This window comes from Engystomops pustulosus, chromosome 11, assembly GCF_040894005.1.
Source record: "Engystomops pustulosus chromosome 11, aEngPut4.maternal, whole genome shotgun sequence".
Taxonomy (NCBI): Eukaryota; Metazoa; Chordata; class Amphibia; order Anura; family Leptodactylidae; genus Engystomops; species Engystomops pustulosus.
In genome coordinates, this window is record NC_092421.1 from 60038865 (window position 1) to 60051133 (window position 12269).

At 45.2% G+C, this 12269-nt stretch overlaps 1 protein-coding gene across 2 annotated transcripts in view; it reads right to left on the reverse strand.

Annotated features, from left to right (window-relative positions):
• BTAF1 (B-TFIID TATA-box binding protein associated factor 1) overlaps nt 1–8004 on the reverse strand; it is a 37807-nt gene extending 29803 nt beyond the window's left edge. For both annotated transcript variants that reach the window (XM_072131093.1, XM_072131092.1), the window contains exon 1: nt 7635–8004. In XM_072131093.1, coding sequence (XP_071987194.1) covers nt 7635–7648 — 14 coding nt within the window. In that variant the 5' untranslated portion in view covers nt 7649–8004. The remainder of the gene's footprint in view (nt 1–7634) is intronic.
• Between the last annotated feature and the right edge of the window lie 4265 nt (nt 8005–12269).

The following is a 12269-nucleotide window of genomic DNA, read 5'->3' on the forward strand; positions in this document are numbered from 1 at the left end:
CCAGAAGGGCTCTGGGGACATTACCAGAGCCCCTCCAGGCTATAGCATCACAGGCCGCTACACAGTCTCCAGTAATCTCTAAGAGTAGGAGGGGAAGGAGACTGACAGTCTGAAGCTTCAGCACAGGGGGTCTCGAAAGACCTCCAGAGCTCTACAGGCTCAGTAAAAGTTATCTTATATTTGATATGACTGAGCACTGCTGAAAAAGGAGCTGAAGCAGGAGAGTTGTAACTCATCCTGCTCTCCCCGAGTGTCAGTGATATGGCCTGTGAATGAAAGACACTGGGTGAGGACGGACTGAGGGAGAAACTGGTCTATTTATGCAGAGGGCAGCATAGTGAGAGCAGGGAAAGTCTGAAGCGCTCACAGGAGGCAAATACACATGCAGAGACATGTCTTCAATAATGCTGTTCCTTTAAAGTGGCTAACCCCACTTAAAGGAAACCTACCATTTGTTTTTAGGAATTATGAACCAAACATACCTTGAGAATGCTGTAGCTACATTGATGCAGAAACACCAAACAAACACAAAACCAAACACTTATAAAATTATGATAATAAGGCTCTGGGGCTCCTGTGGCTGCCCCGGTGCTCTCCTCACCCAATTATGCACTGCTCCAGCCTAGTCCTCCCCAGCATAGCTTAGGATCTGCCTGAACTGTCCAGACAGGACTAATCAACCTGTGTATGTGGAACTAATGTGTTCATGTACAGCAGCCAAAGGCCTTAATTTTATAGTTTCAAAATCACCCAGTTCAGGGATTAAACAAGATATGTTTCTGCATCAGTGTCGCTACAACATTCTCAAGGTATGTTTGGTCCATAATGCATAAAAACCATTGATAGAGTTCGAAGGTTTATAGAGCTACTTATCTGCAAGCTACATTATAAAACCTTCTACCAATGCTTACACTGTAATAAATCCATCACATCTCCCCACCCTCCATACTACACTTATAGCTACAGACCACATGGTTCTTCCATTATCATTTCACAACTACAGTAAAAGAGGGCCTATAACACACACCACGATGCCAGCATGCAGATTAAGGCTAGCCGCACACACTACATGCAAGTCATTTTTAATGGATCATTGCCCACGCCTGTTGCTTTAACGAACTGCGCGATCCTGTTAAGTAAAGCAAGTCCTAGTCACGGATCACTTAAAGGCTACATTTAACAATGAGAATGATGCAGATCGGTCCATTTTTCACAGCCAATTTTGCTAATGTTCCTGCGCAGGTAACTGAGGGTTTATATACACTCACCGGCCACTTTATTAGGTACACCTCTCCAACTGCTCGTTAACACTTAATTTCTAATCAGCCAATCACATGGCAGCAACTCAGTGCATTTAGGCATGTAGACATGGACAAGACAATCTCCTGCAGTTCAACCCGAGCATCAGTATGGGGAAGAAAGGTGATTTGAGTGCCTTTGAACGTGGCATGGTTGTTGGTGCCAGAAGGGCTGGTCTGAGTATTTCAGAAACTGCTGATCTACTGGGATTTTCACACACAACCATCTCTAGGGTTTACAGAGAATGGTCCGAAAAAGAAAAAACATCCAGTGAGCGGCAGTTCTGTGGGCGGAAATGCCTTGTTGATGCCACAGGTCAGCGGAGAATGGGCAGACTGGTTCGAGCTGATAGAAAGGCAACAGTGACTCAAATCACCACCCGTTACAACCAAGGTAGGCAGAAGAGCATCTCTGAACACACAGTACGTTGAACTTTGAGGCAGATGGGCTACAGCAGCAGAAGACCACAACGGGTGCCACGCCTTTCAGCTAAGAACAGGAAACTGAGGCTACAATTTGCACAAGCTCATCGAAATTGGACAGTAGAAGATTGGAAAAACGTTGCCTGGTCTGATGAGTCTCGATTTCTGCTGCGACATTCGGATGGTAGGGTCAGAATTTGGCATCAACAACATGAAAGCATGGATCCATCCTGCCTTGTATCAACGGCTCAGGCTGGTGGTGGTGGTGTCATGGTGTGGGGAATATTTTCTTGGCACTCTTTGGGCCCCTTGGTACCAATTGAGCATCGTTGCAACGCCACAGCCTACCTGAGTATTGTTGCTGACCATGTCCATCCCTTTATGACCACAATGTACCCTGTAACATCTGATGGCTACTTTCAGCAGGATAATGCGCCATGTCATAAAGCTGGAATCATCTCAGACTGGTTTCTTGAACATGACAATGAGTTCACTGTGCTCAAATGGCCTCCACAGTCACCAGATCTCAATCCAATAGAGCATCTTTGGGATGTGGTGGAACGGGAGATTCGCATCATGGATGAGCAGCCGACAAATCTGCGGCAACTGTGTGATGCCATCATGTCAATATGGACCAAAATCTCTGAGGAATGCTTCCAGCACCTTGTTGAATCTATGCCACGAAGAATTGAGGCAGTTCTGAAGGCAAAAGGGGGTCCAACCCGTTACTAGCATGGTGTAGCTAATAAAGTGGCCGGTGAGTGTATATCAACGTGGAATCCCTTTAAATGATCAAACGGAATATCAAATCAGAATGAACTATAGGCTTTGATTCATGTTAGATTTGTTGCATTCAAATTGATAGTATGGAGTATATGAATATACTGAAAAGGAGCGACTCCTGTAATGGATGCAGAGGAGAAGTTATCCTCTATATCAGTTATGGAGAACCTTAGAGACAGAGTGCCCAAACTACAACCAAAAGCCACTTATTTAACGTCAAGTGCATTGTTAGCAGTAACTTATTGCTACCTGTTCTTCCACATCTTTTAATCGTATCGGGTCCCCTGAAGCCACCAATACAATTGAAAGAAGGAGGGCAAATTCAGACTCATTGTAGCTTCTCTCCAGGGTCTCTCTGTACAGGAAGAATTGTGGGTCCAGCAGGAGGACCAAAGTTAATGCAGATCAGTTTTAACTGCAGTTCCAAAAAGCCAATGAAGTGTTGCTTTAAAATAGCGCTGAGAGCAGCTTCTCTCAAGTTGCCTGGGACTGCAGGAAGATTTGATGGATTTGGTCCTGTTTGGTGAACTCTGTCATGGGGCAACGACCCGACTGGCGACAGAGATGGCTCTGAGGGCCACCTCTGGCACCTGTGCCATAGGTTCTCCACTGCTCTATATGATGTTCACTATCTACATAGACCTCGCTGCTGTGCAGGGGGCAAAACCTCCAATGATCTGACACCAATCATCTAGCATTAGGACAGACCATTAATATCTTGTCTTTAGAGAGCATCTTGTGGCTTCACTCCAATTTTAGTAAGGGACAGTTTTTGGATCTATCTTCTTTCACAATAACTTATACTACGCTCTCTAATGGGACCTGTAGTGCCTGGCTGTACATATAGGAACATGCTCCCCCCCCTCCCAGTACGGTGACGCACATTGTCCCCACCATACTGTGGCCAGACGCCATTGGCATATATGGGGACATATAACCGGCTGGATATCTGTCCCCGAGCTTCATTAGAGACACAATAATGGGGGAATAAATAGGTTATTCTCCCAGACTTGACAGTGTTGCAATAGCTTCGCGTACAGTAGATGGGTAGGTACTGCTTGAGCTGACAGTGTTTACAGAACATTTGCCCTCCAGCTCTGTGCCAGGCAGAGGACTTTCTCAGAATCCCTCCTGGCTGCACACAATATTTGTTCCCGTTTTCACAGAATGTTTTTATAGCAGTAGGTAGATCCAAGTATACAAAAAAGTTACTTTGAAATAGTCATTAAGTGTATTTACTAAACAGGTCAGATGCATTGTAACATAGGAAGCCTTCAGCTAGACAAGATGCTTCACCAGTTACTAGCAGCAACCAACTGTGTCAAGCTACATATAGTGGTCAACTCAGAAATAGAGTAAAATGTGTTGGGATTTCCCATGGAAATGGCCGAATTTCTCTTCATACCTGCACATAATGTATATGTCACGTCTCTAGTTCTGGACAGTTTAGCTGCTTAAGGTGCTGCATTTAGATATATTTAAAAAGGACACCGCCATGTTTGTATGTAATGTATAGTAAAGCGTTGTTAGTGCTTTATGTCAGGCTGCTACACACTGCAGCCGTGTGTATAGGAGCATCTCATACACAGGCTGCAAGGGGCACAAGCACCAGGAAGCACAGAGGAGCCAGCACCAGAAGAGTCACATCATTATACAGGCTGTCAGTCATGTGTATAGAAGTATCTCATACACACACAGGCTGCAGGGGGCGCCAGCACAAGGAGTGTCACATTATACAGGCTGTCAGTCATGTGTATAGAAGTATCTCATACACACAGGCTGCAGGGGGCGCCAGCACAAGGAGTGTCACACTGGCTGGCAGTAATGTGTATAGAAGTATCTCATACATACACGTTGCAGGGAGCGCAAGTTTTTCTCATAAACCAAGCAAAACATGTTGGACTTGTACAACTACAAGCGCTCAATTTTCTCCCCCTATTTCCAAGTGCAAATCAAATGCAACACCCGAACACAGAAGGAACATAGCTTGTAGAATCAGCAGTTAATCAGATTGTATATAGTATGTCTAGATGTACATCTCCAGTGTATGCAATTAAAGCGACAGACACCTTAGGCTTCCACATTCCATACAGGCGGAAATCAGGTCGAATCCAGGAGGCCAAAACAACACTTTTGGCTTCAGGTGGCATCAGGGTGGGGGGCTACGGATACATATGCAAAAATAATGCAATCGCTGCAATGAATCTTGTGCATGTGAACACTGGTAGAAGTCCCTTCTATTAACCCTTAATAGTCCATGCCACTGCAAAGCTATGATATGCTGCCAGAGATCTTCAATAACCATAAATACACACCTCATAAAATATGGGCAGGTATTGGACCTGCTCTCAGTTTGGAGGCTAGAACAGTCTACTCATGAGCCCATAGAACAGCACACGGATAAATGTGCTCAATAGCCAATATTACTCAGTGCTACAAAGAGCCCCACAAATGTACACAGCTAGTTGTACGAATCTATTAAAGGGTCATGTTGAGCCGAATACACATCGATAGACTAGCAAAGGGTTATGAATGCCGGCCCCTGTGGCTGCAAATATTACAACACGTCCATATAAATTATGTATCAACAGTAATAGAAGCAGATCCCGTAGAGAGATCCGCAGACTGCTGCAGGATGCTTTGGCACGAGTCTACCCTTCTGTAAGTGATTACCCCATTATCAGAAGATGCATGACACATTGGCATCTCTGTTCAGTGCCACTAGATGAGGACGGCCAAGTAGCCCCTTCTTTCCAGACCGATCTACTGAACACAACAGAAATACGCAAGTCATCGCTGAATATTTTTGGGGACAGAAAGAATAATATTGACTAATGCTCAATGACCACATGCTCCATGGTGCAAAGGGATTGAGTGAAGCCAGCCTCTAGCAGAAGTTTAAACCTAAACAATGGATACATCTTCGCACTTATGTAACTATAATGGTTTCGCACAGGCTGTCCAGGTATACTTTCATCCAGCGTGGGAAGAAGTGACAGGACAATGGCCGCCAGAGTTGCCTAGACTACCACTAAACACTCAGTATTGTCCGCAAGGCCCAACCATTATTCATAATACTAGTAATAGTAACCTCTGGGATATCGGAAAAATCCCCCTACAACTAAACACCCCATGCAAGTGCATCTACTCGCACCTAATGTGAGGCAGCAGAACATATCTGGATTACAAGGATATAGTAGATGGGACCCTCTGACCACCCAAACAGGACATTGGGAGGGCGGGGGGAGGAGAGGGTAATCAGGGATTTTGTTGGAGTTACAAGAGTCTGGCAGCCACTTGCCATTACCCTCTCCCTATGCATAAGACAAGCACTCCTGGTTACATAGAGCATGGAGATATCTCCAGCAATGAAAATGAATAGAGAAAAGGAGATATCAAGAGATCTAACGTATCCACAATCCAGTCTGTCACCATATACACAATAACCACCTGAGACAGAAAGAGCATTTGGCAAAGCTGAGCGGAGATACAATATGGGGAGGACCTGGGAGTATTGCAAATTAGGGAATAAAGTTTTGTAAAGCCTATAGATGCTGAAGTCACCATTTCTAAACCTATATTGAAAGATTGTGGGAAAAAAAAAAAAAAAAAAGAAAACTGATGCAGGTCCAGGGACCATCACACATTCATTCTGATGACCAGGTCTTTGATGGGGTTAATATGCAGTGCGGCTGATCCCGCAGATGCATGACAAATACGTAAAGTATAATACCGGCAGAGCATACTACCCCCCCCTCCCAATTTTTTATTTATTTATACATCTCATTTCTTAAAGGACTTTAAATCCTGGGCTTGCCTGAACATTTTCTGTGGAATTTTTAATTCTTTAACACCATGATCACTGCCACCCAGCTTTCCCATACATCTGACTGATCAGGTTAAGGGGGGGGGGGGGGCATATTCTGTATCTAATTTTAAAGAGCAAAATCAGCCTGCTTAGATTATAGGAAAGCGGAGTGGCATGATCCTTGATGCTTTAAGAGTGGGCACCCAACATGCCCGCTTATAGAAGATCCAGCCTTGCTTTAATCCTGACAGGTATGGCTAACACTTTGTCTGATTATAGAAGGGCTGTAACTAAACTGTCATCAGGGAATGCATCATGTAACTCAGCTTTCCTATAATCCTGATAAGCAGTTCTGACTGAGTGACATGAACTAGGATGCTTTAAAAGTGGACACCCAGATTTCCTGGAGACCCGACTGTCAACGTTACAGAGGTGGCCGACTTTATCTAAACAAAGAGCATTAGACCTACTTATAATCACTATAGGTAAACTGGGTGACATGAGCTAAGAAAATTTCCCAGATCCCTGACAGAAGTGACAATTCTGTATCTAAAGAACCAGACCTTTTACCAGAACTATCAGAAAGTTGAGTGATGCTGTAAGGGTGAAGGAAAACATTTTATCTGAAACCTTACTAACCAGATAATAGAAGGGACCAAACTTAGTATCTATACAGAAGCAACAGATCTGGTTATCAGGGTAACGGGAAAGCCAAGTAACAGCTAGCACCCAGCATTCCCAGGCATCTGATGGAGCAGATTTTAGAGTGGAATAAATTCTGCATGTAAGAAGTTAACATAAGCACAAGACGTGCCAATCGGGACTATAGGAAAGCTGAGTGCCCTAATCCAGGCTGCTGTGACGTTGGCACCAATATATAGATTAGACTAAATTAGCATGTAAGAAATGATCATCGGCATAAGACCTTCTGATCAGGACTATAGGAGAGTTGAGTGACCTAATCCAAGATGCTTTGACAGTGGGCACCCATCTTTCTCAGGGGGACCAGATTGTAGAGTAGAATAAATCTTCATGCAAGAAATGATTATAGGCACAAGACCTGCTGTTCAGGAGTATAGGAAAGCTGAGTGCCATGCTCCAGGATGCTGTGATGGGGAGCACCCAGCTTTCCCATGAGCAGTAAACTACTCATTATAATTTAAAAAATTAAAAAACACTTCTGTGGATATTTTTGGACTTTAGGAGGCACTCCCGGCGGCCTCAGGAGAGGTTGTGGGGGGCCTGGGAGGTCACATGCTGGGGTGCGGGCATTGTGTGGCACCGGACTGGCCTGCCCCATCCTGATCCCGGCTCATACCAACCTGGACACGGCCATGGCGGCCTGGAGAGACGCTTCTCCCGGGCGGAGACGCAGGCCGCACCGCGCTGCAGGAGGAGCGGGGCTGGAGCACAGGGCCGGGACACAGCCGGGGCCTAGATTCCAGGCTTAGCCTCGCCTCAGCCTCCGGGACAGCGGATGCGTCTAGTGCATGGCAGCCACCTCTTCCCCGGCCACACCCAGCCGGCTTCTATGTCCGTCTCCGCGGTCAATAGGGAGCTGTTCACTCCTCGGGGCCACAGCGGAAGCGGCTTTGCCGGTTAAAACGAATTAAAGCCGTTATTTTATCGCGGCGGCGGAGGAGCCAGATGCCTGGCTTTATATGAGGAGCCATCTTGTATTTATTCCTTCCACCATGGTAGCCGCGGTCTGATTGGTTACATGGCCAGCAGGCGGCCAATGGGAGGCGCCGTTACAGGCGGGCTCGCGGCGCGGATTGACAGGGATTCTACGATTAGGCTGGCGGCGTGGGGGAGGGCGTGGCCCGGAGGGGGCGTGACCCGGAGGGAAGGGCGGCGGCGGCTTGTGGAGAGGAAGCAGCGGAGGAGAGATGATGACATGGAGCGGGGCAGGAGGGGGAGATGACACGAGGAAACGATGACCAGGAACAATGTGCAGAGAAAGTTGAATAAAATAGTCATTAATAACCTGTACAGTGACCCGTGCCATCACAAACCTCTAAAAACGTCTCTATTTATATCTAATATATCATTAATTATGTAATACTAATTACTAAGCGCCACCACTGACCACTGGTGACATCCTGTATTGCAAATCTGAACTAAAGAAGTTTTTTTTTATCAACCTAGACAATTCCTTTAAGATAATAATAATTCCTTTATTTATATAGCGCACACAGATTACGCAGCGCCAAATTGGTCCCTGTCCCTGTGGGGCTCACAATCTAAAGAGCCTACCAGTATGTTTTGGAGTGTGGGAAGAAACTAGAGGACCTGGAAGAAACCCATGCAAACACAGAGAGAACATACAAGCTCTTTGCAGATGTTGACCTGGGTGGGACTCAAACCCAGGACTCCAGCGCTGCAAGGGAGAAGTGCTACCTGCTCAGCCACTGTGCTGCCCTAGGTTTAAGTATCAGGGGCTTCAGGGACAATGTTAGATTTGTTGTAAATGTATGGTTGGTGATGGATCCCACCATGTAAAATGGGTGTAAGGTATAGGTGCCCAATTAAAGGTGTGATCCATGTCTTTGGTGTAGGGGGAATTTTATATAGAAGGCCTACAGTATCCCAGAACAGCCACTACATGCTGGATGGAGCTCTCAGCTTCCAACTTTATCCATGATATCAATATGATTTTGTTCAGGTTGGGTCTAGGACACCAATGATTACCTACCATTGATACTATAATATTTTAGGAACCTGCGGCCTTGGACACACCATGACAGACTTTATTATAGAACAGTGCACCAGTATCCCTTCCAAGCCCTCTGGTGACAAACGTCTTAAAGGGATTGTCTACTCATCCTTAAACCTGCATTGATCAAAGCTTTCAGCCTGGGGAACTGTAGCTCCGCTCCTTGTCAAGTGAACATAAGTAGAGCACAACAACTATCCTGGGAATAGAGCCTTCTGCTTTCAGACTTATCCCTGTGACCCAAGAATACCCAGAACATCTGATTGGTGTGTGGTCTGGGATGTCAGATAGGCCACCAGTATCAAAAATGGCCAGGAACTCATTAAAGGAACTCATCTGCCTCCACCAAACCTTCTTATCTGTTGGCAGCATGTTGTGGAGAAATGCAATGTGATTTTCAAGAGATTCCCAGTTTAATCCGTATGCTAATGAGACAGTCGGTGTCCTCAACACCAGGATCACTATTCTTTCTGACAGAAATTTGTCTTGTGGGAAGCATATGGAGACACTGAGAGGAGAATAAAGGTATTTAGGCAGGAAACCAGTGCTCTGGATGCTGAGGAGATGCCACAGGTGCACACATTAGCATACGGATTAAACTGGGAATATCTTGTAAGTAAAATAACGGATAAAAACAATAAAGATATTTTGGAAATCACAGAACATGCTGCCGGTAAGTTGTAACACTTGGTGGAGGTGGAAGACTCCCTGTATATTCAACTACAGTGCACTGCCGAGGGTGCAAGTACACTGGTGTGTAGGTACTTTATGAATCCAGATGTCAACAAAGGTGATATGTTGACATCTGGTTATGCAGGTAGGTGAGTGCAGGACCCAGTAGATGGTGAGTGGTGAGACCGGATATGGGGGCAAAGCAACAACCAAGGGTTGGGAATGCTGCGTGCGATGTTGTAATCTCACCTGCCTAAGTTTTCCATCAGGTACATCATGTGCTCCACAACATGTGCCTAGGGGGATCTTCATTGTTCTTATGCTTTACCTCTGTTAGGTAAAACATGGTGTACGATCATGGTGTTTGGAGCAATTTGTGTAATATTTTGGAGTAGGAAGAAACAACCCACATTAGTGGACTGGCCAGTCGGGTTTCCCTCCAGTTACATTCTTGTAATTGAAGTTCCTTTATCTGAATATGTTGACTTTTGAGTGTACATGTAGATACTGCTGCAAATCACAGATTCCCCATGTAGATTGTCAGCTATTCTTGCTGTAACAAATAGTTGTGGAGCAGCTCTCCTTCAGAGGTGTAACTAGTATTGATTATAGATGCAGAGAGTGACGACCACTGAGCAGCCTGCGGGCCCCTCTGTGTGCGGGCCCCCTAGTAGTCGCTACGGCTACTATGGCGGGAGTTCTGCCACTGTTTTCCTGGACCCACCCAAGTGACATAAACTAAGGCCATGAAGTCACTGGGCACTATATGGCACTGTTTATCTAAGAACTTCATTGTAATATACATCTACTGCCTGGCACTATCTATCTGAACATTGCATGGCAATATAAAGGTATTGTATGGCGCTATATACCTGAGAACCGCTTGTGTGCATTGTATTTACCCAAGTACAGTATGGTATGTGTGCACTGTATGGCGCTATATACCAGAGCACCACATCATAATATTCATGTGCTGTATGGCCCAATCTATCTGGACACATTGCCATGCAATATATAGCAATTGTATGGCAACTATATACCAGAGCACCACGTGTGTGGATTGTATTTACCTGAACACTGTATGGTATGTGTGCATTGTATGGCGCTATATACCTGAGCACTGTATGGTATGTGTGCATTGTATGGCGCTATATACCTGAGCACTGTTTAGTATGTGTGCATTGTATGGCACTATATACCTAAGCGCTGTAGGGTATGTGTGGATTGTATAGTGCTATATAACACAGCACTGTATGGTATGTGTGCATTATATGGCACTATATACCTGAGCACTGTATGGTATGTGTGCATTGTATGGCGCTATATACCTGAGCACTGTATGGTATGTGTGCATTGTATGGCGCTATATACCAGAGCACTGTATGGTATGTGTGCATTGTATGGTGCTATATACCAGAGCACTGTATGGTATGTGTGCATTGTATGGTACTATATACCTGAGCACTGTATGGTATGTGTGCATTGTATGGCACTATATACCAGAGCACTGTATGGTATGTGTGCATTGTATGGTACTATATACCTGAGCACTGTATGGTATGTGTGCATCTTGCAGAGAAGTCGAAGAGCTGACTGGGTAATTGTGTGTTATATGCATCTCATGGATCGCATCATTGATCTGTCATCATGTGTCAGATACTAGTCTAATGTTCAGAAGCGAAATAAAAGTGTATATAAACTTGGACCCTGATAATCTTAACCACATTGTCAGCTCACAGAACTAGTTGAATCATGAAGTGTCTGCTTAGAGAGTCCCCGCCCACGACCTGGAATCTTACACTGACCATCACTGAGTGATAGGAGCTAAAACAGGAATAAACAGCAGTAAAATTGTGAAGGGTTAAAAATGATTGTGTTAACATCACTAGTGGATTGAGATTTGCGAATTTTCGTTCATGGGAAACCCCCTTTAACATTGTGCAGGCAGCTACTAGGGGGAGTTAAGGAGCTTACTGCATACCGAGTTGTACATTTATTACGTATAAGCTCCCACAAGTGGTCACTTTATTAGTTACACCTGTCCAACTGCTCGTTAACACTTAATTTCTAATCAGCCAATCACATGGCGGCAACTCAGTGCATTTAGGCATGTAGACATGGTCAAGACAATCTCCTGCAGTTCAAACCGAGCATCAGTATGGGGAAGAAAGGTGATTTGAGTGCCTTTGAACGTGGCATGGTTGTTGGTGCCACAAGCGCTGGTCTGAGTATTTCAGAAACTGCTGATCTACTGGGATTTTCACACACAACCATCTCTAGGGTTTACAGAGAATGGTCCGAAAAAGAAAAAACATCCAGTGAGCGGCAGTTCTGTGGGCGGAAATGCCTTGTTGATGCCAGAGGTCAGAGGAGAATGGGCAGACTGGTTCGAGCTGATAGAAAGGCAACAGTGACTCAAATCGCCACCCGTTACAACCAAGGTAGGCAGAAGAGCATCTCTGAACAAACAGTACGTCGAACTTTGAGGCAGATGGGCTACAGCAGCAGAAGACCACACCGGGTGCCACCCCTTTCAGCTAAGAACAGGAAACTGAGGCTACAATTTGCA